The sequence below is a fragment of the Carettochelys insculpta genome, chromosome 1 (genome assembly GCF_033958435.1).
Source record: "Carettochelys insculpta isolate YL-2023 chromosome 1, ASM3395843v1, whole genome shotgun sequence".
NCBI lineage: Eukaryota > Metazoa > Chordata > Testudines > Carettochelyidae > Carettochelys > Carettochelys insculpta.
The window spans coordinates 381,643,021-381,669,180 of NC_134137.1; the positions used below are offsets into that span (position 1 = coordinate 381,643,021).

General features: G+C 49.3%; 1 protein-coding gene across 6 annotated transcripts in view; it reads right to left on the reverse strand.

The window, feature by feature from the left end:
- SHANK3 (SH3 and multiple ankyrin repeat domains 3) overlaps positions 1-26,160 on the reverse strand; it is an 857,838-nt gene that overhangs the window by 69,444 nt on the left and 762,234 nt on the right. For all 6 annotated transcript variants that reach the window (XR_012642513.1, XR_012642514.1, XM_074976815.1 and 3 more), the window contains exons 17-18: positions 23,559-23,683; positions 4,308-4,443 (exon numbers count right to left, since the gene is read on the reverse strand). Coding sequence is in view for 4 of the 6 variants with exons in the window: in XM_074976815.1 (XP_074832916.1) it covers positions 4,308-4,443; positions 23,559-23,683 (261 nt within the window). In the remaining 2 variants the exon portion in view is untranslated. The remainder of the gene's footprint in view (positions 1-4,307; positions 4,444-23,558; positions 23,684-26,160) is intronic.

The following is a 26,160-nucleotide window of genomic DNA, read 5'->3' on the forward strand; positions in this document are numbered from 1 at the left end:
ACCCTAACCTGCCCTAGAACCTTGAAAGGCCCCTCAAGGACTGTGCTCATGACTTTGGGTTTACAAGGTCAATGCTCTAACCATTGAGCTCTCCCTCCCTACCCCTCTTGCTGGCAGGAGCTGTGCCAGACAGCAGCAGAAATTCCCTTCCCCCTCCTGCACAGAGCCACAGAAATTGCCAAAGCCTAATGTGTCTTTGGGGCCTGAGGTGCATCCACTTGCCATGGAAAACCTAGAACCCAGGTGTGAACTTTCTGGTCCTCTGCAGGTGCTTATGTAGATGGCCTGTGAATAATTCCCCTGCCTAAAGCTGCCAGGAGCCCCAGGGCCTCACGGAAGGAGTGAGGGGCCTGCCAGGGAAGCCAGCGTGGGTGTGGGAACATGGCAGACCAGAGCTCTGCCCTGCCCTGGTAGAGGCTTTAAGGTCCTCAGGGGCTCAGGATAAGGAGCCACACCTGGCTGCATGTGGCCCCCTTCCCTAAGCCCTCTGAGCCCTGATGGGACATTCCAGCCCTTGCACTCTTTGGCGGAAGAGTGGGGCAGCCAGAGGAGATGCATGAGGATGCCCTACGGCGGCAGAGGGAGGGGGCCTCTCTCAGCCCAAGCGGGAGCCCAGGACCACTGGCAAAACTCCCTTCTTTTGTGCTGGCTGGAGCTGCCAGCCTGAGACCGTGCGGTGCTGGTGCACTTTCCGCTGCCCACGGGGCAGTGCCGCGACTGCCATGGTGCTTCAGGCCTGCACTGCACGCTCAGGGCACCCTGCAGAATCGGCGCAGGCTGCCTGTTCTCACTGCGAAGCAGCTCTGGCCTGGAGGCCTCAGCTGCAATTCCCGCTGCCTAGCTCCAAACGAGCCAGTGCCCCTGCGCACCCGTCCCACGACATGCCGGGAATCCCCAGGGCTGCCTTCGAAGCAGGGAGCCCTCGCCAGGAGCAAAGCACAGGTGCTGGTGCTCTGCGGCATGGGTGAGCCGGCGGTCTTGGGGAGTGAGTGGCAGAGCATCACCCAAAAGCCCAAGGTCCAGGCAGTGCCAGTCTGTCAAGGAGATGAGGCGTAACAGTGCCCAGTTTCAAGGCACAGCTCTGCTCAAATGGCAGCACACTTGCTTTTAGCTCCAGAGGTGCTGGCTCAGTTCAGTGGTCAGCAATCTCGTGCCTCAGTTAAATGAGCCAGGCCGATGGCATAGGGACCAGGGAACAGGCAACAGAGCTGGAAGGTAGCGACAAGGACCAAGGGGATCAGGCAGCTGAGCTGGGCCAATGGGATAAGGACCCAGGGGAACAGGCGACTGAGCCAAGCTGATGGGATAAGGACCCAGGGGAACAGGTGGCTGAGCTGGGTCAGTAGGATAAGGATGCAGGGGAACAGGCAGCTGAGCTGGGCTGGTGGGATAGGGACCAGGGGAACAAGTGGTTGAGCCAGGCCAGTGTGATAGGGACCAGAGGAACAGATGGTTCAGCTGGGCAGGTCGGATAAGGACCTCAGGGAACAGGTGGCTGAGTTGGGAAGGAGGAATAAGGACCCTGGGGAACAGGTGGCTGAGCTGGGCTGGTGGGAATAGAACCCAGAGGAAAGGGGTAAACTGTGAGGTGGCAAAATTTGCAGATGATACTGAAGTGCTCAAGATAGTTAAGAACAAAGCAGACTGTGAGGAACTAAAAGGATCTCACAAAACTGAGTGACTGGGCAATAAAATGGCAAATGAAATTTAATGTGGATAATTGTAAAGTAATGCACATTGGAAAGAATAACCCCACCTTCAAATACAGTACGAGGGGGGCTAATTTAGCTAGAATGCACCAGGAAATAGATCTTGGAGTCATTGTGGATAGTTCTCTGAAAACATTCATGCAGCGGCAGTCAAAAAAGCAAACAGGATATTAGGACTCATTAAAACAGGGATAGAGAATAAGAGAGAGACCATCTTATTGCCCTTATATAAAACCACGGTGCACCCACGCCTTGAATACTGTGTGCAGATGTGGTCTCCTTATCTCAAAAAAAGTATATTGGCATTAGAAAAGGTTCAAAAAAGGGCACCTACAATGATTAGGAGTTTGGAACGGGTCCCATATGAAGAGAGATTAAAGAGACTAGGATCTTTCAGCTTAGAAAAGAGGAGACTAAGGGGGGATATGATACAGGTGTAGAGACAGACGGGAAGAATATCGACTTGTTCCCATAATATCAGAACTGGAGGACACCAAATGAAATTAATGGACTGCAGGTTTAAAACAAACAAAAGGAAGTTCTTCTTCACACAGTGCACACTCAACCTGTGCAACTCCCTGCCAGAGAAGACTGTGAAGGCCAGGGCTATAACTGTCCCCCAAAAAACCCTATAACCCTATAAAAAGAACTAGATAAGTTCTGGGAGGTTCGGTCCATTAATCGCTATTAGCCAGGATGGGTAGGAATGGTGTCCCTGGTCTCTGTTTGTAAGAGGCTGAAGATGGATGGCAGGAAAGCGACCACTTGATGATGACCTGTTCGGTCCACTCCCTCTGGGGCACCTGGCACTGGCCACTGTCGGCAGACAGGACACTGGGCTGGATGGATCTTTGGTCTGACCCAATTTACCACTGTTTTGTTCTTATGAACAAATGGCTGAGACGGGCCAGCGTGATAGGACTCAGGGGAACAGGTAGCTGAACGGGGCTGGTGGAAGAGGGACCCAAGGGAACAGGCAGCTGAGCCGGGCTGGTGGGATAAGGACCCAGGGGAACAGGTAGCTGAGCCGGGCTGGTGGAAGAGGGACCCAGGGGAACAGGCAGTTGAACCGTGATGGTGGGATAAGGACCCAGGGGAACAGGGGGCTGAACCGGGATGGAGGGTTAAGGACCCAGGGGAAGAGGCAGCTGAACCGGGATGGAGGGAGAAGGACTCAGGGGAAGAGACAGCTGAACCGGGATGGAGGGAGAAGGACTCAGGGGAACAGGCGGCTGAACCGGGATGGAGGGTTAAGGACCCAGGGGAACAGGCGGCTGAACCGGGATGGAGGGATAAGGACCCAGGGGAAGAGACAGCTGAACCAGGATGGAGGGTTAAGGACCCAGGGAAGAGGCAGCTGAACCTGGATGGAGGGTTAAGGACCCAGGGGAAGAGGTGGCTGGTGGTGGATTGGATCCTTGGACTATAATATGGATAGAAATCTGGCTTGATGATCAGGCTCAACGGGTAGTGGTCAATGGCTCAATATCTGGATGGCGGTCGGTTTCAAGTGGAGTGCCGCAAGGCTTGGTTCTGGGGCCAGTGTTATTCAACATCTTTATTAATGACCTGGATGAGGGACTGGGTTGCACCCTCAGCAAGTTTGCGCATGACACAAAACTAGGGGGAGAGGTAGATTCATTGGAGGGTAGAGAGAGAATCCAGAGGGACCTGGATAAATTGGAGGACTGGGACAAAAGAAATCTGATGCAGTTCAATGAGAAGTGCAGAGTCCTGCACCTGGGGCAGAAGAATCCCAAGCATTGTTATAGGCTGGGGACCGACTGGCTCAGCAGCAGTACGACGGAAAGGGACCTAGGGGTTATGGTGGATGAAAAGCTGGATATGAGTAAACGGTGTGCCCTTGTAGCCAAGAAGGCTAACGGCATACTAGGGTGCAACAGGAGGAGCATTTTGAGCACATCTAGAGAAGTAGTTATTCCTCTTTATTCAGCACTGGTGAGGCCACATCTGAAATATTATGTCCAGTTTTGGGACCCCCAGTATAAAAAGGATGTGGATTTGCTGGAGCAGGTTCAGCGAAGGGCAACAAAAATGATTAAGGGGCTGGAGCACAAGACCTTTGAGGATAGGCTGAGGGATTTGGGTTTATTTCATTTACAGAAGAGAAGACTTAGAGGTGATTTAATAGCAGCCTTCAACTTCCTGAAGGGGAGCTCTAAAGAGGAGGGTGAGAAATTGTTCTCAGTGGTGTCAGATGGCAGAACAAGGAGTAATGGTCAGAAGTTGAAGAGGGAGAGGTGTAGGTTAGATATTAGGAAAAACTACTTCACCAGGTGGGTGGTGAAGCATTGGAATAAGTTGCCTAGAGAGGTGGTGGATTCTCCATCCCTTGAGGTTTTTAAGTCCCGGCTGGACAAGGTCCTGGCTGGGATGACTTAGTGGGGGTTGATCCTGCTTGAAGCAGGGGGCTGGACTAGATGACCTCCTGAGGTCCCCTCCAGCCCTGTGATTCTGTGAACCGGGATGGAGGGATAAGGACCCAGGGGACTAGGTGGCTCAGCTGGAGGGACAACCTGTAGGAAAAGGCGGAATTTGCTTTCATTGCTCAGAAATTACCGGCCGTTCCACACCTACCCTTCTTCCGAACGACTTCGTCTGACTCTGGCTTGCGGCTGACGGAGACGACTTTCATCACCAGGTGGTTCCCCCCCTGCCGGATCAGCGACACCACCTGCTTGTGCCCCACCTTCACCACGTTCACCCCGTTCACCTGGGACACAAAGAAACACTCCTCAGCCCCAGGGTGGCAGTAGGAACAGGGGGGCCGACGGTCCCCAGGCTCTGTTCTGAACTTGCCAGGCACTCTGGAGATGTGTGCCCATCAGGACAGATGTGCGGGACAGAACACCCAGGCTCCTGCCCAGAGCCCCCTCCCCACTCTGTACTTGAGCGTTATCAGCTGGGAAAACTGCAGCTGAGAGGCATGAAGGGTCCAAGGGCACTGAGCGTGTCAGGGGCAGGCCTGACACCGGAGCCGATGGGCTCGGAGACGTTGCAGACTGTGTTAACAGAAGCAACCAGTTACCACCAGCTCATGTGCAGTGGGGCAAACCACCCTGCAGCCAAAGCACAGCTCCTCACTGTGCTCATCAGAAATGTCTGCAAAGGGAATTCCTGGGCTCTCGAGACCTATGTTTAAAGGACTCCCATTTCACATGCTTACCACAGACATGCATCCCCCAGCAGAACTAACACAGTGCGTGGGCACAGTGCCCACACACAAGGACCAGTGCTTGAAACCAGGATACGCAGAACAAGGCGTCTGGGTCCCAGGAGGAAAACTACACTGTTGGCTGGTAAAAGGAGCTCACTGCTGTGATGAGCTGTGCCTGCAGGCTGGGAGCGATGTACACAAACTGAAGCATAGCCAGCAGCCCCCCCCTCAAAGCCAGTGGTGGCAAGAGGGACTCACTGGCAGCTGGTTTGCTCCACTCCCTTTATGCTCTTGTGCAGGACAAGAGGCCACTCAGAGCATGTCTTTGGGCACTTTGTGGGCAAGCAAATCTGCTCTCAGGCCCGTGGAGGCCTGTGCATCATAAAGGGAATTCGTATCTGGAGAATCACGCAAAGGTGAACCCAGGAATTTCTGGTTTTATGGCCCTGAGTTTAACTCCCCAGAATTCCTGCACTCCCATTGCATGTCTGGTAAGCTGCTTCAGCAAACAGGAGGGGCCATGATGGGTGTCCTCCCCCACAGCTTTTAGTGTTAGGATCCCGTTATTAAAAACTTCTAGGACATAAACTGGCTGTGATCTGAGGCCTCCTGATGTGCCATAAGATGTAGCCTAGCATGAGACGGAGGAAATGGAAAGATCAGGCACCCTCTAATTAGTCACCTAAGTAAGGGGGCCTGAATTTGAGAGGTGCTGAGCACAGGAACCTCGTAAGTGGAGGTGCAGAGTGCCTTTCAAACCCGTACACGTGGAAGTGTTGGCCTCAAGCTCTCTGTGATTCCATCACCTCCTATGCAGAGGGAGGGTGGTTACCACTGGCACCCGTTTTTGTAAAGGGCTTGGACAACTACTGATGAAATGTGCTGTCTACGCCAAGAGGCACAAGCATTGTGATCATGAGTTCATTAGTGGGGGTAGATGGTGGGTGGATGAGGACAGCTGACACTTACGTCAGCTATTGGTCAAAGAATTTACAAAAAGTTCAAAAAAGAAACTGTGTGTGAGAGAAGAGCACTATTAAGGGTGCAAAATCCTTAATTGCAAAATCACCGGAGCACTATTAAGGGTGCAAAATCACCGGAGCACTATTAAGGGTGCAAAATCCTTAATTGCAAAATCACCGGAGCACTATTAAGGTTGCAAAATCCTTAATTGCAAAATCACCAGAGCACTATTAAGGGTGCAAAATCCTGCCCTGTAAGCTTGGTAAAGCCAAGTTTATATGTTGCCTGTGTTCCATTAATTCTGCCTTCTTGTGCACATGCCTTGTGAGACTCGCCTCTCTAGGACCATGGGCTCATTCAGTGCACAGGATGAACAGCTGCTTAGAAGCTCTTTTCCTGACCGTGGCCCCACGTACCGGACACCAGCCAAAACCTGCTCTGCGTATGGAACGCTGCATTGACTCCTGGTCTTTGCTAGGGTGTTCATCCGTTCAGCAGGCAAGAGACTCGCAACTGGTGAAGGAATTTATAACCACGTCACCCCTGTGGGACATGTGGCACATGGCAGGAGAGGGGGGTGATTTGTACTTTCGCTGCTGCACTGGGGAGCTCAGTGCCGGAATTAGGGCATCGAGCTCTGGGGTCAACATTTTAAAAACGATACAGAGAAACTAGAGAGGCTGCAAAGAACATAACAAGGGGCAGGTGCAAGCTGGAAACACCCTTCCAGTGAGACATCGCAAGAGTCCAATCCGTCCAGCTCATCGAAAGTAAGACTGAACTGTGTCTTAGTTACACTGTATAAGGAGAAAATACCAGAAACGAACGGCTGAGGAAGACATAATAAGAACCAATGGCTTGAAATTAAAGACAGACCAATTACAAAAATGCACAGTGTGTTAACAGTGCAGGTGATTAACCACTGGACCAAACTCCCACAGGAAGCGGCAGCCAATCCATCTCTTCATCATCCAGCCTTTCTGGAAGAGATGCTCTAGCCATAAAAGGAGTGCCTGAAATCCAGGAGTAACCTGGCAAAATACGATGGCCTGTGATATTCAGGACATCACAGCTACCAAGTTGTCAACGTCCTTTTGAAAATATGGACACTGGACTGGTGCATCATGTTCCAGTAATGGTCTTACCAATACCCAGGTAAAATCCAACCCTTACTCCTGCTCACTACTGCCCTATGTATCCATCCAAGGACTGTGTGCATTCATTCGTTTGTTTGTTTGTTTGTTGCAATTGCATAGCACTGGGAGAGCAAGTTGAGCTCACAGGTGCTGGAATTACGACAACCAGGGCAGGGGGCTGTGGCACCTCCAGGTTTGAAGTGGTTTCCATCATATGCAGGGTTTGCAGTTTAGGTCAATGGCTCTTAGCACTCCCACTAAAAAACTGTTCCAGCCCCCAAGGCAGCTTGTTCGCCAGGACCCCTAAACCCTTTTCGGATTCTCAGCTGTGCTGGATACTGGCCCAGGGGCCTGTGGGCATGCCCTGTATCCCTTGTCCTAGCTCTGTAACTGCAGTGGGATGTACTGAAAGGCCCTCTGTTTGAACAGGCCCAGATTATCAAGTGATCCAGATTGCTGTGTATGCCTGCCTGTCCTCAGCACTCTTCATAACGCCTGTGCAACGCTGACCCGTTGCAGAGCTCAACCCCTCTGTTAGATAGCTTTCCCTACCATCTGCCCTACATCCTGCTTGCTGCAGATAAAGCTCTTTACTTCTTGTCCTGACTTCAGTGGACACAGAACAACTGGTCACAACCCTCTTCTGGCTGTCCTCAGGCCCTGCCTCTCTCTTCTCCACTCAATATCAACGCATCCGGTTTCAGCCCTTTCCTGGCAGGTGGGGTCTTCTAAACCGTTTCAAAAATTTTTATTGCCCTATTCTGGACTTTCTCCAATTTATCCACATTCTTCCCGAAGAGCAGCACCAACCTCCGGACACCAGAACTCCAGCGGAGGCTCCACGGGTGCCACGTGCAGCGGAACACTGATCTCCTGCATACGACAATTTCTCTAAGGTGCCTGAGACTACTCCCCTGGGTTTGCAACGTTGCCACATTGGCTCACATTCCACTTCAGCTCCACTACAGATTGCCAAACCCTTTGCAGCAGTTCTACCCCCTAGCCCAGGGGTGGGCAATACGGTTTGATGGTGGGGCCACTCTAAGATTCTGGTATGTCGTCAAGGGCTGCACTTTTCTGTGGAGTAGGGGTGCAAGGTCTGGGACTGTTCTTGCGTGCAGAAGGGAGCTACGGGTATAGTGTAGGGTGTGTGGTCTGAGAGGGAGTTTGGACGGAGGAGGAGGTTGTGACATGGGGTAAGGGATTGGGGTGGCGGGTCCAGGAGGGGCTATGAGTTCAGGAGAGTATTCTGCCCTGTGGGAGGGGTGTCGGAGGGGGTGCAGGGTCTTGGAGGGAGTCAGGGGCTGATGCCAGAGGCAGGCTCTGGCCAGGAGGCATTGACCTAAGCACCTCCTGGCCAGCAGCACTCTGAGGCAGGTTCCCCTTCCTACCAGCAGCCCCTGCACTGGCTGTTCCATTTGGCTCTGTGCTGGGGAGCGGGAGGGCTTTTACTGGATACCATCTGAGACATTTTGCTCATGAGACTAGTGAAAGCCCTGAAATAGGCCATGGAACTAGCCAATAGGAGCTGAGATATTATGTTGCACTACTCTGCCCCTAGCAAAATCTCACAGCTCCTACTGGCTGTACACCGGCCAATGGCAGCTGAGAGATTTTCCTGGGGGCAAGGGCAGTCCATGAAACTGGCCAATGGCAACGGAGATACTTTGCTGGGGGTGGGGACAGCACCTGAAGTTCTCCCCCTTCCACAGACACAGGGGCAGCCACGGGCTAGGGGGCCAGATCTGGCCTGTGGGCGTATCTTGCACACCCCTGCTCTAGCCAGTTACTCTCCAGTTTGTAGCTGTGCCTTTGATTTTTCTTCCCTCAGGGAAGTATTTTGCCCTTGTCTTCATTGAATGTCACCTTGTTTAGTGCAGACCAATTCACTTCTTTTTAATTCTCATCCTCTCCCGCCAAGCGCTTGCCATCTCTTCCACCTTGGCGTCGTCTGAAAATTTTAAAAGCACACTCACCACTCCCTTATCCAAATCATTAACAGAAATATTAACTGGTACCCTGGATCCAGAGGCCTGTCGAACCCCTACCGGTCACACCCTCCAGTCTGACCATGAACCATTGATAACTACTTTCTCAGAATGTTCTTCAACCAGTTATGCATCTGTCTTATCACAACTGCACCTAGACCACTTCTCTCTGGTTTGTTTACAGGAATGTCATGTGGGACTGGGTTTAAAGCCTTATCCCCGTTCACTTGATCAGTAACCCTGCTGAAGAAGAGAATTCAGTGGGCTTGGGATGATTTGTTCTTGACAAATCCATTCTGGCTCCCACTCTCTGGATCATCACCTTGTCATGGTGAGTGGCCTTGTGTGTTCCAATAAACCCAAGAGCGATGCCCTCGGGAGCCTGGTACTCTCGGCACGGTCCCCTGTGGTGACAAGATTAAGAGGGAGGGTCCAGATGAAGAAAGACCCTAGAAGTCCTCCATGGCAGAACAGCTGGAGGGGACGCAAAGGTGATGCTCCAATGGCTGTGAAGGCGGATGAAGGCTGCAGCAGACAGGAGACTCCCAGTTGCCGTGGAACCCATGCCACAGGACCCGGGCTTCTATCTGTCAAGGATTGTGTGATGGCTGCAGTGCAACTGGCCCCTCACACAGGTGTCCTCCTTTGCGTACGACTCTCCTAACGTCAACAGACTCACAAAATAGGAAGGTGACATGAAGACGTCCTACTCATTATCGAGTGACTGCCAAGAGAGAAAGCAGCAGAAATGTAGCACTTTAAAGACTAACAAAACGATGTATTGGGTGATGAGCTTTCGTGGGACAGACCCACTTCTTCAGATCAATTTCATTTCCAACACAGAGAAGAGAGAAGAGAGATTCTATTACTTAATAACCTCCTATCTCTTAGTTACTTGCAAATTAGTGACTCTTTCCAGGTATAGGAGTTACGCCCACTGGCCTATAATTCCACGGGCTCTCCTTTGTTCCCCAGAGATAGGTACTATGCCGCTCTTCTCCAGTCCTCTGATCATGACGGTCTCTTCGTCCCTCAAACTCTATGAGTCCTCAGCCATCCTCCAGGCGTTCTCCAAGATAACATCTAACCATTCCGACACTGCTTCAGCCAGTTCCCGATGTTCTCTAAGGTGAATGCTGTCAAGTTCTATATATGCAAATTCATTCAACTTAGCTAACTATTTTAACTTGTTTTCCCCTATGCTGAGTTGTGTTCCACCCCCTTGTCAATGTTAATTGCGTTAAGTATCAGGTTACAAGTAACCTTTTTATTGAAGACAGAAGCAAAACACACATGAAACACCTCAGCCTTTTGGATACCATCTCTTATTAGCTCTTCTAACTAGAGGGCCTAACCTTCCCTTTGTCTTGTCCAATGTATTCATAGAACCTCTTCTTGCTGCTCTGTCTCCTTTGCTTTTTTCAGCCTTAGCCATTCTAATCTTGTCCACACGTTTGTGCTAATCCTTTATAGTCCTCCACATCTGTCCAGGTTTCCACTCGGGGCAGGATTCCTTTCTGATACCCACGTCATTAAAGAGTTCTTGATGGGGCCATACTGGACTCTTACTGTTCTTTCTTCTGCTGTAGGGCCTCTAATATTGTCTCTTTGAGAAACAGCCAGCTCTCCTCATGCCTCTAAGATTTTCTTCTAGTGAGACAGGTCCACAGGGGAGGGAGACCTCCCAGGGTGTTGTGGTCAGGAAGACACTGTCAGAGTGTGGATAGACCCAGGCTGATGGAGAGGAGCTTGGGGCTGCTGGCCTAGTGGGGAGGCACAAGCAGAGAGCTCACCCCCATTGAGGCAGCTGGCCAGGCCTGGGTTCTCCCTTCCCATCAGTATGGCAGTCAGAGGCGATGTACAACTGGAGAAGCCCCGAGGCTTAGGAGCTCCTCCCTGTGAAGTCTGGCCTGGGTGGTTGGATAAGAGACTCTGTCCAGTCCCGGAAGACAGTGACCTAGCTGCATTTATACACTTCTACCATTGCACATGCTTTTGTCACTTCCTGGCTTGCAGGCAGCAATGCAACACAGCTGCACATGCAGGTCACCCAAAAGACACCCCATTTGCTGCAGAACACTGCAATGTTGTTTCAGCATCATGGCTGACTGCAAGCACATCCCAGCTGTCGCCTGCTCTCTGGCTGGCTTACCAAAGGGTATCATGTCCAGGCTTGATATTCAAGGCCTTGGTTCTCCTATTCAAGGCTGTGGGTAGCTAAAAGACCACGTAGAGCCCTGGAGGAAGACTGCGCTTGGCAGCTCAAATCAGGGTAAAGCTCATTTGTGTAGGGGACAGAGCTTTCTCTGGGGCCAGTCCAGACTGTGGAACAAACACCGCCGGTCACTGAGCAACACCAAACCCTCACCCCCTCCCCTCCAAGTGACCAGCACGTATCTCCAGACAGATTTCCCTTACGTGAGCGCAGCGCACACATCACAAGCCACATTATTTTTAAAAAGCCCACATAATTCCTCCTTGTGCGTGGAGAGAAAAGACGACCCACACGTGACACCTGCTTGTACTGTCACTCACTGCACATCACTCAGCTGCTGCAGTAAAGGGAGCTAGGTAAGCGCCTGAACAGAAGGGAGTTCTCACATTTATCTTCTGTACCCAAACACCTTCCCCATGCCTCACTTCATTCATCTGCTGCCACCCACACCCTGGCACCCACCGGGCCCCTCTCCCTTCCCTAGCGCAGATGCAGCTGCATCCTGGCCTGTCAGTCTCTGTAGCGTGGGGTGTCTATTTCATCCACCCCTTTCTCACCTGCCCAGTGCCACTGGGATCAAGACGGGGAGCTGCTGGGGGTGTCTCTGCCTCCCTTCAGCCCGGATGGGTTCAGCAGGATGATGTCTCACATCACCCCGTGGGAAACTCTTCATCACCACCCACTCCACCATCACAGGCCTCCTGGGACGGCATTTCTGGAATTGCTTCCCTCCTCCTCTGCCACCCATCACTGGAAGCCAGAGAAGAGAGACAAAGCTTGCCAGGGAGCAGGATGCATATGTTCTCAGCCAGCCAGGCACATTACGGGGCTGTTTAGAGACGCCAGGGATGAGGACAGAGTGCCTGTGGTCTCTGGGCACCACAGGGGCTGCGGGGAACACTTCAGGCCTGCCGCCAGCCCAGCGCCAGCACGTCACTGTAGCAATGGCTGCTGCCCACCAAGGGAATGTGAAATGTCCTGTGACTTTGCCTTTTCCAGGTATGGAAGAAGATGCCTTGTAGGTCAGTGCCCAAAGCCAGGCCTCGAGGCTGAGGATAGCGACAGTGCTTCAAAGAGAAATCACACCAAATTCGATGTTCTGCACATACTGGTTTAGCTTCTTGAGGTCCACACTATGGCACAGACCTAATTGGTTGGAGGACACAACTCTATTGAGACTAGAAATCTATCCCAGGTAAGGCTCTGGCACTATGTCTATGGTTCCCTTGTGGAACCAGCGGTAAGCCTCCTTCTCACAACAGGAGGTGACAGAAGGGGATGCGGGAAGATTGGTTTCACTTCATGCCTGGTCTCCAGGTTCTCCAAATAGATCTTCCACCATGCTGGAAAGTTGAGTTAAGCACTCCCACAAAAGTGAGGTAAATGCAGAAGGCAGATCTAATTGCAGAATTGTGTCAGAGCCCTCTGGTACACCCAGGCTTAGATGAATTAAATTTCATTTTCACTGTGCAGGCAGAAACCAATGAAAAGATATTTTCATCAATAACAATAGAAATTTACCAATAGGCAAAGAAAGAAAAATGCTGCGTTAGAAGCTATTCAGCGTCGAAAGCCAGTGATTTCGACTTTTGAATTAGGCTTGTTGCAAATGGCCCAGTGAATGAATTATAAATACAATCAGGATTTGTACATTTAAGAACATTTACTTTGTCATGTTTACAGGTTATAAAGCTCGAACTCCCTGACTCTAACTTTTGCTGTCATTAAATAATTATCTGACCCCCACTTCGAGGTTCCTTCCAGCTTATGAGATATGTATATCTCCATGTTTTACTTTCAAAAACCTTGCTGGGTTTGGAATGGAAAAGTCACAGCTGTGACCACAGCCCTGGTTTCTACGTCAGACCTGTGAAAAGGAAGCCATCAACGAGTGCTTTGCTTCTTCCAGCCCTGCTTAAGGAGTTCAGGGAACTCCTGCCATTTCCTTCTAGTATAAATTGGGCCCAAGAGGCTGTGTCGTACCAAAGGAATTGTCCTACTGGAGCAGAGAATTGAGCCCAGTCACCTGTCTCTGACAAGGGACACCGCAAAATGCTTTGGAGAAAGTTAAGAAACCAAATAAAGGAGTATTCTAGGACAGCCTGTCCAGTGGGGAAGTTTCTTCTTCAGTCCACTCATCTGTTCTTTCTCCTTCTCATCTGACAGTGAGAAACGGCATTTGCCATGACTGCTGTGCAGGGGTTTCGGAAGGTGATGGGATACCTCCACAGCGTTCTTTCCCCCCCATAGAGCTGGTCACTTTGGCTTGGACAGACATCTGCTTCATGACGGCACTGCGATGGGAGACCCAGATGGCCACCAAGGGGCAAGGTACTCAAGCGAGGAATTTGTGCAGGATAAGACTTGTGTTCAAGAATGGCCCAAGGGCAGGAATAAGAGCCAGCTGACATCCTGCTCCATGCCTGGATCTCTATAAGCAGCAGGAACTGGAGTGGGTGTAACTAGCTTTTCTCAGACCTAGGAACTCCACTGACCCAAACTCGGCAACAGCCAGAATAACAGCTCTCACCAGAGCAATGCTGGCACTAGTCTGACCTAGAACAGACTCACACAGCATGCAAGATGGGCAGGCTTCAGGGAAAGCACCTTAGCTTACACCACAGATCCTGTAGGACTGCTGGGCAGGTCTCTGGCCTGGCTTTCACAGTGGGTGTCAGACTAGATCGCAGTGGTCCTTGCTGGCCTTGGGATCAGTGAATCAGGGAATAACTTAGGCTCAACACTGATCATGAGCCATGGACTCAGCGTGGCTTGGCAGCTACTTATCTAAATCTCCTGTCAGCATCTCTAGTGTATCCATCTGATGCGTCCCCTCACACCTCACGTGTTGCTTTGCTTTCTATACACGCCTTGTGCCAAAGGCTGTGTTGGCCTATGTGCTAACACATCGCTATGGCTCCGTGTTTGTCATGCGTGAGCTGGATTCAGAGACTTTCTGTGACCAACATGACTTCCACAGCAACCTGTGTGCCTGGCCAGGGCCACCTGAGCCCATGCCAGGTACACTGGCTGCTGCTGGGGCAGTCTTCATCCACTGCCTCCACCAGCAGGAGTTTGGATGTGAGTGGCGGTGGTGGCAGTGGGCTCTCAGCCCTGCAAGTGGGGTGCAGGGCAGTGCTCACCTGGGGTGCTCAGCTCCGACTTGCACATGTTGTCTCTGCCTGCATGCACCACCCCCATAGCTCCTAGTGTTGTAGTTCCCAGCCAATGGGAGCTGCAGAGCCAGAGCCTGGGTGGAATGGAGGCAGCACATGGAGCTGACAGCTGGAGGTCACTGCTTCCTAAGACCTGGGTAGCGAGCTTGCCCCAAATCTGTCAGGCCTAGCACCTGTGGCAACCCCCTCCCCAGCTACAAAATCCTCCCCCAAGCACTTGCAGCACCTCCCAGGCCACTCCCCACCTCCCAGCACCTGCAGTGACCCCTGCCATCCTCTGGACCACCCTCTCCCATCCCCCACAAGCACCCATGGTGACCCCCCAAGAGCACTCCCCTGTGCTGCCCCTCCAGCACCCATGGTGCCCCCAGGGTTTTCCCCCCACTGCAACTTTTTGCCAGGGGTATATAGGAAAAGTCATGGACAGGTCACGGGCTGTGAATTGTTGTGAATTACAATTATAAACAACTCTGATATTATAATCCAATGGGCTGACAAAGGGGGTGCTGTAGTCATCATGCACAAGACACATCACGACAGGCGGTGACTAGGCAACTCACCAATACCATATTCTACAGGCCTCTTTCCTCTGATCCCACTGAGGAATACCAAAGGAAACTACCCCGTCTGCTCAAGAAACTTCCTGCTTCAGCTCAGGACCAAATCCACACAGACAGGCCCACAACACCCCCGCCAGGAGTATTCTATCTGCATGCCAAGATCCATAAACCTGAACCCTCTGATGTCCTATCATATCAGGTACTGGCACCTGCATAGCAGGACTACCCTGATACGTTGACACTCTCTTCAAATCCTACGCCACTAGCACTTCTAGCTCTCTCTGAGACGCCAGTGACTTCCTGAGGTAACTATAGAACATCCGAAACCTTCCTGAACACACCGTCCTCGCCAACACGCGTAGAAGCTCTCTGCACCAGTATTCCATGTGAGGGCGTGATTAAAGCCAGCAGGCGCACCATCCCCCATGATGCCAAGGCACATCTGGTGGCTGAGCTAACTGACTTTGTCCTCACCCACAACTACTTCCAATTTGGGGACAATTCACACCTCCAAGTCAGTGGCACTGCTATGGGCGCCCACATGGCCTCACAGTATGCCAACATTTTTATGGCTGACTTAGAACAACTCTTCCTCAGCTCCTCTGCCCTCGCATCCCTCTTCTATCTATGCTACGTCGACGATATCTTCATCAAATGGATCCATGGTAAGGAGAGCCTTGAACAAGTCCACAGGGACTTCAACAATTTCTACCCCCTGCCATCAGTCTCAGCCTGGACCATGCCATGCAAGAGATCCACACCACACAAACACTAACCCAGGAACCTATCTCTGCAACAAACCCTGCTGCCAACTCTGTCCACATACCTACACCGGAGTCACCATCACTGGTCATATCCACATCATCCGCGCCATCAGGGGCTTATACACCTGCACATCCACTCGTGTGATCTGTGCCACCATGTGCCAGCAATGCCCTTCTGCCATGCACATTGGACAAACCAGCCAGTCTCTGTGCCAAGGGATGGATGGACATAAATCAGACATCAAGAACTGGACTACACTTAAACCTGTAGGGCACACTATAACCCCCCAGGACATTCAATCCAGTAGCCATTTTTCAACAAAAAGGTTTTACCAGAAGATGACAGAGGGTGACATTGGAATTGGAATTAATTTGCAAGTTTGACACATTTAACCTCGGTCTTAACAAAGATTTCAATTATCTTACACATGACAAAGGTGATTTCCCCACTTTGCTAATGGCTCGAGTGGCACCCATCCCCTTAACTTAACTTAATTTGCTTCATCTGCTATTCCTATCAGTGACAGGTAGCCACCCTTTTTCCTTCTTCTTCCATCCCCCCATCCTTCTCCCTGCTATATAAACCCTGGAGTCTAACTGTCTTCTCCAATAATCTGAAGAAGTACATCTTACCCCCAAAAGCTCATTACCTAATAAATATGTTAGTCTTTAAGGTGCTACAGGACAGCTTGTTACATCTGTAATGCATGTGTGTTTGTGTTTGGGGATTGCTTGCTCGTTGCTTGAAAGATCCTGTGTGCTGAGCTTGTGCTTGTCTGTTTGGAGAGTGATGTGTTGAGCTATTTGTTTGAAGGACCGGGTGCTGAGGCCAACAGTTGGAAGCTCTGAGCTTCTCAATGAGGATTTGAAATCTACAACCCTCTGTTCACTGGTCAAGCCTTAAATGGGTGGCAGGGCTATAAGGAAAACCAGAGCTACATAGAGCCACCTAGTAAGCGAACAGGGAGCTCAGTGAACAGGAACGACCAATGGGACTTTGGTGTGGGAGTTCAGAGGCGGGGTTTGGAGGGGGTTAGATACACTGGGCAGTCTTTAAAACTTCTTTTAGACTAACCTAAAACTAAAACTATCTGATTAATTAAAAACCCTGTGAAGAATCTAATTGTCTGTAGGAGAGAATGCTGGCAGAAGCCCAGCAAGGGAGTTGAGGTTATTCTGCTTATTGCACCCAATGTAGCATGTACAATTACCTTCTCTATGGATGGGTAGCATACGTGTGCATTTCATGGAAGAATCTCCTGGACCTCAGAGAACCTGTATGGGCTTTGAAGGCCAGGGTGGCTGAATTGGAGGAGATAAGAAAGGCAGAGAGATATGTAGATGAGTCTTCCCAGGACAACGCAGAACTGTCCCACCTCCATTCAGACAGCCCTATGCTGTTGAGGAGCAGGAAAGACTCAGAAAATGAGAACACGTAACTGGAGCAGAGCAAAAACCATCCCATAGATGGGATGCCCCTTCCAGGGGATGCTGTGCTATCCTCTCACACTGAAGATATCTCCATGGGGGTGGGAACTCCAGTCCTTATGAAAAGGCAGGTGTTAATAATGGGGGATTCAATCATTACAAACACAGACAGCTGAGTTTGTGATGAAGGTGAGAAATGTATGGTGACTCGCCAGCCTGGTGCAAAGGTTGCAGATCTCTTGAGACACCTATTTACACTTATGTGTAGTGCTGGGGAGGAGCCGGTGGTTATGGTACATGTAGGTACCACTGACGTAGGGAAGCACAGGAGAGAGGTTCTGGAGGTAAGTACTGGGCAAATGAGTTGAAACTCTAGTAAAGAATAAAATTGTCAGACACACAGATGAACATAATATGTTGGGAAAAAGTCAACATGCTTTCTGCAAAGGGAAACCACACCTTGCTGAGCTACCAGGGTTCTTTGAGGGGGCCAAAAAGCATCTGGACAAGAGGGACCCAGTGGGTGTAGTGCACTCAGATTTTGACAAATTCCCTCACAAAGGGCTCTTAAGCAAAGTAAGCTGTCATGGGATGAGAGGGGAGGTCCTCTCGTGGGCTGAAAACTAGTTAAAAGCCAGGAAACAAAGGGTAGGAATAAATGTTCAGTTTTGAGACTGGAGAGAAATAACTAGTGGTGCCTCCAAAGGTCTGTACTGGGACCAGTCCTGTTCAAGCTACTTATAAATGATGGGAAAGGGGTAAACAGTGAGGTGGCAAAATTTGCAGATCATACTGAACTGCTCAAGACAGTTAAGAACAAAGCAGACTGTGAAGAGCTTCAAAAAGATTTCACCAAACTAAATGATAATTGGGCAATAAAATGTCAAATAAAATTTAATGTTGATAAACGTAAATCAATGCATATTGGAAAAAATAATCCTAACTAGATGTACAAAACGATGGGGACTAATTTTGCTATAGCCGCTCAAGAGAGAGATCTTGGAGTCATTGTTGATAGTTCTCTGAAAACATCCACTCTCCGTGTGGCAGCAGTCACAAAAGCACACAGAATGTTAGGAATAATTAAAAAGGGGCAGAGAACAACGCAGATAATATCTTATTGTCTCTACACAAATCCATGAACACTACCTATAGGTGTGGTTGCCTCATCTCAAAAAAGATATCTTGACATTGGAAAAGGTTCAGAAAAGAGCAACAAAATGATTAAGGGTTTGGAACAGGTGCCGTATGAAGAGAAATTAAAAAGACTGGGACTTTTCATCTTAGCAAAGAGGAGACTAAGGGGGATATGATACAGATCTATAAAATCATGACTGGTGTGGAGAAAGCAAATAAGGAAAAGTTATTTACTTGTTCCCATAACATAAGAACCAGGTGTCACCAAATGAAATTACGGGGTAGCAGGTATAAAATTAACAGAAGGAAGCTTTTCTTCACAGAGCACATGGCCGGCCTGTGGAACTCCTTGCCAGAGGATGTTGTGAAGACCAGGACTTCACCTAGTTCTTTTTGGAACCCTGTTAAATTCATGGAGGTTTGGCCCATCAATGGCTATTATCCAGGCTGGGTAGGAATAGTGTCCCTGGCCTCTGTTTGTCAGATGCTAGAAATGAATGCCAGGAGAGGCATCCCTTGATGATTATCTGTTCTGTTCACTCCTTATGGGGCACCTGGCATTGGCTACAGCTGGAAGATGGGATACGGGGCTGGATGGACCTTTGGTCTGACCCAGTGTGGCCGTTCTTATGACCTAAGGTTTAAGAGTCTCAAGTGCCTTTCAAAATTTTACGGCCCAGGGGTGGAACATGCTTTCAGAGGTCTTAAAAGAGCAATTCTCTAATATAGAAACTACAGAACCTGAACCACCAAAAAAGAAAATCAATCTTCTGCTGCTGGCAGCTGACTCAGATGGTAAAAATGACCAGTCCATTGGGCCACACTGCTTTGGATTATTATTGAGCAGAACCAATGGGCAGCTTGGAATGGTGGCTGAAGCACAGAGGGACACATGAATTGTTAGCACATCTGGAATGCAAATACCATCCGATGCTGGCTACAACATGCTAAGTGCCAGCAAAGGCCTGTTTTCATGTTTACCTGATGCTGTAAAGAAGAAACAGGAGCATTATCTCCTGCAAGTACAAACAAATCCTGTTTGTCTGCGTGAACAGTAAGGCTAAAGGGGACTTGTAGGCTCTAAAGTTTTATATTTTTTTATTTTTGAATGCAGTTTTTTGGTACATAATTCTAGTTCTGCAAATTCAACTTTCATGACAAAGAGATTGCTCTATAGTACCTGTATTAGGTGAAATGAAAAATACTATTTCTTTTTTTCACAATGCAATCACTCGTAATTACAAATAAAGTGAGCACTGTGTGTTCCGTTGTAATTTAAATGAATATTTTTGAAAATGCAGAAAGTGTTCAGAATACTTAAATAAATGCTGTTCTATTATTGTTTACCAATGAGATCAGTTGTGTGATTAGTCACAATTAATTTTTTAATCACTTGACAGCCCTATTTAATAATAAAGTAAAATATCAACAAAGCTTCTCTAGAGTTCCCGTACCAGACACCTCACTGACCCTGGCGGAAGGGCTGGGGCTCCCACACAGGTCTTGTTGTGCTCCAGCCTCTTATGTGGATACTGAAGCCATCCTAGCTGCACACTGGTCAGGGCTTTGTCGTACTTTTTTTAACTGATCAGTGTGGCCAGATTCTCAGCCTCAGTTTACACACTGGCACAAAGGGTAATAAGATGTTCTTCATTCTAATACTTAGTACAGCAGAATTAGAAAAAAACACTAAGGAAATTCAAGTGTGGTCCTGTTTGTTTGTTTTTTTTAAACAAAATCAGAAAATTCCCTATATAATATACAGGAAGGCAGATGGAAGAAGAGCCCAGAACTCTACTTACTGCACCATCTCTGACTCCAGCAAGGCACTAGAGAAGCATCATGCTCTGTATCAGCTCAGTGCAGTATATGGCTGGAAGCCCCAGGATCTATGATATTTCCAGCTGTTCCAGTAAGTGAACAATCCGTGGGAGCCTCCAGCAGAGGCACTGGCTGGTACCCAGTGGGCCATTTTTATCTTTATCCTCAATTAATATGATGATTCTTGGCTGATGACAGATAACACTGTGAGAACTAAGCAGGCACCTTCACATTCACCAGTGGCACATACCAAGGCCTGATCTACAAGAGTTTAGGTCAACTTCAGCCATATTAGGTCAATTTTCTTTAAAATGAGTCCACATCACTAAGCCTATTCTGCCGGCTTTAAGGGCAGTTAAAGTTGATTCTGGTACCCCTGCTTTTCACGAGGAGTACTGTTAAATTCGACCTTGAATGATTAACTTTATGGCAGAGCAGCTGCAGTACCCAGAGAATCACAGAATCACAGGGCTGGAAGGGACCTCAGGAGGTCACCTACTCCAGCCCCCTACTTCAAGCAGGATCAAACCCCACTAAGTCAGCCCAGCCAGGACCTTGTCAATCCGGAACTTAAAAATCCACCACCTCTCTAGGCAACGCATTCCAACGCTTCACCACCCACCTGGTGAAGTAGTTTTTCCTAATATCTAACCCACACCTCTCCCTCTCCAACTTCAAACCATTGCTCCTTGTTCTGCCATCTGACACCACTAAGAACAGCTTCTCACCCTCCTTTTTAGAGCTCCCCTTCAGGAAGTTGAAGGCTGCTATTAAATCACAGAATCATAGGGCTGGAAGGTACCTCAGGTGGTCATCTACTCCAGCCCCCTGCTTCAAGCAGGATCAACCCGTACTAAGTCATCCAAATCATCTCTAAGTCTTCTCTTCTGTAAACCAAACAAGCCCAAATCCCTCAGCCTATCCTCATAGGTCTTGTGCTCCAGACCCTTCATCATTTTTGTTGCCCTTAATAAATTCATCTTACTCTTGTAGATTAGACGTACCCTGGGGCTATGTTCTGTCCAACGCGCAAGAGCCTCGTGAGGTATCTTGCTCACAGGGTTGCTAAACATTACTGACCGTTGATAGCCTGTTGAAGAGTAGGTGCTCTTGCTACATGACAGGCCATGAAGTGTGACTACTGAAAGATGCTGTGAAGCTGCCAACACCCACAGCCTGCCTTTCAGGCACAACAATGAAGAAATTAGATTGCAAATGGGCCATCCATGGATAATGGCTGCCATGGCTCATGAAGTATGCAAAGGCGTGTGGCTAGATCACATGATTCTGATCTATGATGCTTTGTACATTGGACAGACTTCAGACTCTCTCAGACAAAGAGTTAATGGGCACAAAACAGACATCAAAACATTCCTGATCCAACAACCAGTTAGTCTACATTTTAATGGAGTGGGTCATTCTGTTAATGACTTAAGAGTTTGCATCTTATTGAAGAAGAATTTTCAGTCTTGTTTGGAAAGAGAAACTGCTGAACTCCATTTAATATTCAAATTCTACACATTAACACGCGGTTTGAACCGGGATGCTAATTTTCTGAGACATTATAAGGGCTCTTTTCCATACTTGGCTTAATCTAATTCTTGACTCCCCCCCCCCACCCCGCTGCTCTCTGATTTGCTCACCTTGATATTTTGTTTTCTGATTTGTCAACTTTGATTACTGTTTTTGGTTCTCTATGACTTAAATATTGAGTCTGTTCTGGTCTGGCTCTGGTCTGAAGAAGTGGGTCTGTCCCACGAAAGCTCATCACCTAATAAATTATTTTGTTAATCTTTAAAGTGCTCCTTGACTGCTTTTTTGTTTTAATAGTATATAGACTAGCACGGCTCCCCCTCTGTTACTATAGTAGCTAGCAGTGTCAAACACTGCTTGATTCAAATCCTATCCAATATAATAAGTGTTGGTTGCGTTTTTTGGTTATTTGCTAGGTAATCAACTTTGATCAGCTTGCTGCCACTTATTATCACTTACAATTTAGCCTTCTGTAGTTAACAAACCTGTTTTATTTTAACCTAGTGTTTTTGAGTGAAATGTTAGGGAATCTCAGCTCTTTAAACAAAAACTGATGCATATCCTAGAATCAGAACTGGAAGGGACCTCGAGAGGTCATCAGGTTCAGTCCCCTGAATTCATGCCAGGACCAAGCACTGTCTAGCGCATCCCTGATAGTTGTCTGCCTCACCTTTTCTTAAACATTTCCAATGATGAAGATTCCACAGCCTCCCTAGGCAATTTATTCCAGTGCTTAAACACTCTGACAGAAAGCTTCTCCTAATGTCCAACCTAAACCTCTCTTGCTGCAATTTAGGCTCATTGCCTCTTGTCCAATCATCAAATGTAAAGGAGAATAATTTTTCTTCCTTTTCTTTGTAACAACATTTTAATACTTGAAAGCTGTTATTGTGTCCTCACTCAATCTTCTCTTTTCCAGACTAAACAAATCTATTTCTTTCAATCTTCCTCATAAATTGTGTCTGTTAGATTATCAATCATTTTTATTGCTCTTCTCTGGACCTTTGAGGGGGAAGCAGGCTAATTAATGACCTTGCACTGTACTGACCATGGTCCAGTGCAAGATTGAATAATTCTGGGCTTACAGTCCAGTAGGGCAAGGCTTGGGAGCTGGAAAATTGGCTGAAGCCTCCGTGTAAAGCACTCAGACAGTTTAGCTGCAGCTATGGTGCCTCCTGCCGTGGGGTGCTGGGTGATCACAGGAACCAGAGGGGGCTGCCTTTTTGTCATCAGCAAAAACCAAGGTGGGAGGTCACGCCGGCTGAATAGTTAGGGAGTAGAGGTTCCAACAGGTTCCAAGCTTCACCCCTGGGGAACATCACTTCATAGGCCTGTTTCCTGACCAGTGGAATGGGAATCACACAGGTGCCTGCATGTTTCCCTGGCTACACTGTCACAGCTGGAGAAGCTGGATGGTTTAACACCCTCTCCTGGAGGAGTCGAAGGAGGAGGTAGGTACGGAGAGTTAAGTAACGAGTGAGGGTAGTAATATGTCACAGAGCTGATGGATTCCAAGCCATTCAGAGACCCATGTGACATGCCCTGGGTCCATGATGGAGAGCCAGAGATGTCAGCTAGGAGGGTCTCCAGAGCTCTGAGCCACTGGCCGACAGGCTCCACAGGTGCTGGACCCCCTCCTTTCTGCACAGTGCTCAGGCTCTCAGCCTCCCTGCTTAGGCTTCAGTCTTCCCCTACCATGTCGGCCCCTTCTGTTATGGCTATTTTTAGCACAAATCGTGGGCTTCTGTGAATTGTTGTTTCTAGCCAAGCCTGTCCCTGACTTTTACTAAAAATAACCTTGACTGAATCTTAACCTTAGTAATGAGCATGCCCAGCTCTCAGAGCACTTTGCAAAGGGCAGTCAGTGTAGCGTAGCTGTGTGCCCTGGGGATGGCACAGGAACACAATGGCCAGCATTTCCTCTCTCTGGAGCCTCAGTCGGGGGCTTACCTCAATCAGAAAGTCTCCTGTGCGAAGTCCTGCTTTCCAGGCCACACCTTCCACATCCACTGACTCCAGGTACTGGAGCGCTGGGAAGGCTGGTGTTGGGGTGAACTCCTCAATTGGAGTCTCCGCTGGAAGAGAAAGAGTGAGCCCTAGTTAACAGTAACAGGAGGGAGGCAACGCAGCATTCGGTGAGGCCTAGAAGAGAAGCACTCCGGGAACATACAAGGCCCAGAGACCAGGCAGAGGTGTCTCTACCAAGCATGCGAGTCCCTGCTCTTGAAGCATGGTGACTTAGTGCTCATTTGAGTGCGCTCATTCCCACAACGTTCATCACTGTAGAATGACCTCCCCAGAGCCACAGAGAATCACATTCATCTTCCCACAAGATGCTCTACAACCACTCACCACAGTCCCTCCTCCCAGAGCCACGTGCGAAACCATGAGATACCTACAGAAACAAGGTCACTTGCTTACTTAGACTTTAACCATGTGACTGGAGAGGACATATGGCCCTAAATACACATGAAATTTCCTTCCCGCCTGTCAACCAAACTCCTCCCTTCCGTCTTCCACCACCAGCTCCCACCCCTCTACCCACCTCATCTGACTTTGCTGTCCTGCCATAGCAAATCATTTTGTCTAAGATGCTGGGAACCTTTTTGGGGAGGATATGGATTGCTCCCTGGTGCGGGGAGAAGGTGAGGATATGCTGTCTGACCGGCACAGAGGGGCCATTGCAGGTATGCAGGAACAGAGAGAAAAATACTGTCTCCGGGACTACTATAGGGTTTACAGGCACCAAAGACTTGAGCTGCTGCTACCCTACCTTACTGGGCTCTACATCTCTGATGGCAAACCAGGGGCTTGCCTCAGCTGGCCCGCACCTCCTGCCTTCTAGCTACTGCTGGTGCAATCCCTGACTCCAGGGAGATGGCTAGCTCAGTGGTTTGAGCCTTGGCCTGTTAAACCTGGGGTTGTGAGCTCAGTCCTTGAGGAGGTCATTTAGGGACTATGGCAAATAGAGGTCAAGGATGGTGCTTGCTCCTGCCAAGAGGGCAGGGGACAGGACTAGCTGACCTCCTAAGGTCCCTTCCAGCTCTAGGAAACATGCATTTCCAATCATATCTTTTTTTTTTTGCTGAGGCAGGATCCACACACATGAACATTGGATATAGGGCCAGAAGGAACCTTCTGAGTCCCCCCCGCCCCCCCGCTCTCACAAACAGCCCCATCCTACCACCCCACTCATAAACCTATCAAGAGGAAGCCATGCTAGTCTATACACTAACAAAACAAAAAGCAGCCAAGTAGCACTTTAAAGACTCAAATATTTGAGTCTGTTCTGGTCTGGCTATGGTCGTCTGAAGAAGTGGGTCTGTCCCACGAAAGCTCACCTAATAAACTATTTTGCTAGTCTTTAAAGTGCTACTTGGCTGCTTTTTGTTTTGAAACCTATCAAGCTGTGCCTTAACAACAGTGAGGCGGCTGACCTGTCCCCATTTCTTCCAGAGGGAGCTGTTCCAGAGCCCCCTCCAATTATGTTTAGAAACCTTCCGATTATCAGTCTGAATTTATGCATGGCCAATTTATCCCCATCTGTTCTTGCACCAACACTGCACTTTACTGCAAACAGTCCTCCAGTCTCCAGGGTGTTTCCTCATGTCTCTGCTCGGCCTTTGGTTTGACAGACCAAAGGAGCCAGGCTCCTTCAGGACACCTCTGTTCCGAGAACTGGGGGGTGACTCCCACACTCATAGCCTCCTCCATCAAGCCAGAGTATAGCCACAGTAGCGCAGCTGGGAAGGCTTGGGCAGTGGCATGGGTTAATCTGCACCCTGGGAGCCAGGGTGGGTTTGCATAGCTAGCCCAAGCCCTTGTTAGCCACTGGCTGGGCTACTGGAGCACCACTGCTGTTTTTAGCTTGTTAGCTCAAGAACTGCTGGTGCGAGGGGGGTATGTGCAAGCTGGGAATCACCCCCTCAGTGCAACACTGACCTAGACATGTAGCCTCTGTCTCCTCTGCAGCGTTACTGCTGGGCTTTGGACCACCCGAGGGGGGAGATGTAAGTGCTTTTACCTAACAGCGTTTGGGCTTAAAATAGGGCAGCAGGGTGGAATTCAATGGAGGTCAGACTAGTGGTTCGAATGGTCCCTCCTGGCTTTAAACTCTGCGAACTACAGCAATGCAGCTTTGCCAGCAGCTTAATACTGGGGAAGCGACATCTACGCTACTGGGCCTTCCAAGACTAGAAACGAGCAAGATGTGTCCCACTGGAGGCTGGGAATCTCCCCTTTCCAATGACATCATTCTCCTAGTTCCAGCTTTACCGTGTCAAACCAGTATCAGATCTTAACCCTCTCTCTGGCCCCAGCCTGGGGGCAAAGACAGAGATGCTATTCCCCAGTGGCTGTGATTCATTTTTAACAGTGGTGTCTCAGAATGTCCTCACAGCGCTGGCACTGTACCTGTGTCTCAGCCCTCCACAGCCTTTGGGGCCATTCGCACTCCCACCCCACACATGTGCAGGGTTGCAGGATGTAAAAAGGAACACTGCCTCCCCCTTTCCGAATGCACTCAGAAGTAACCCCAGAGTCGGAAGGCAGA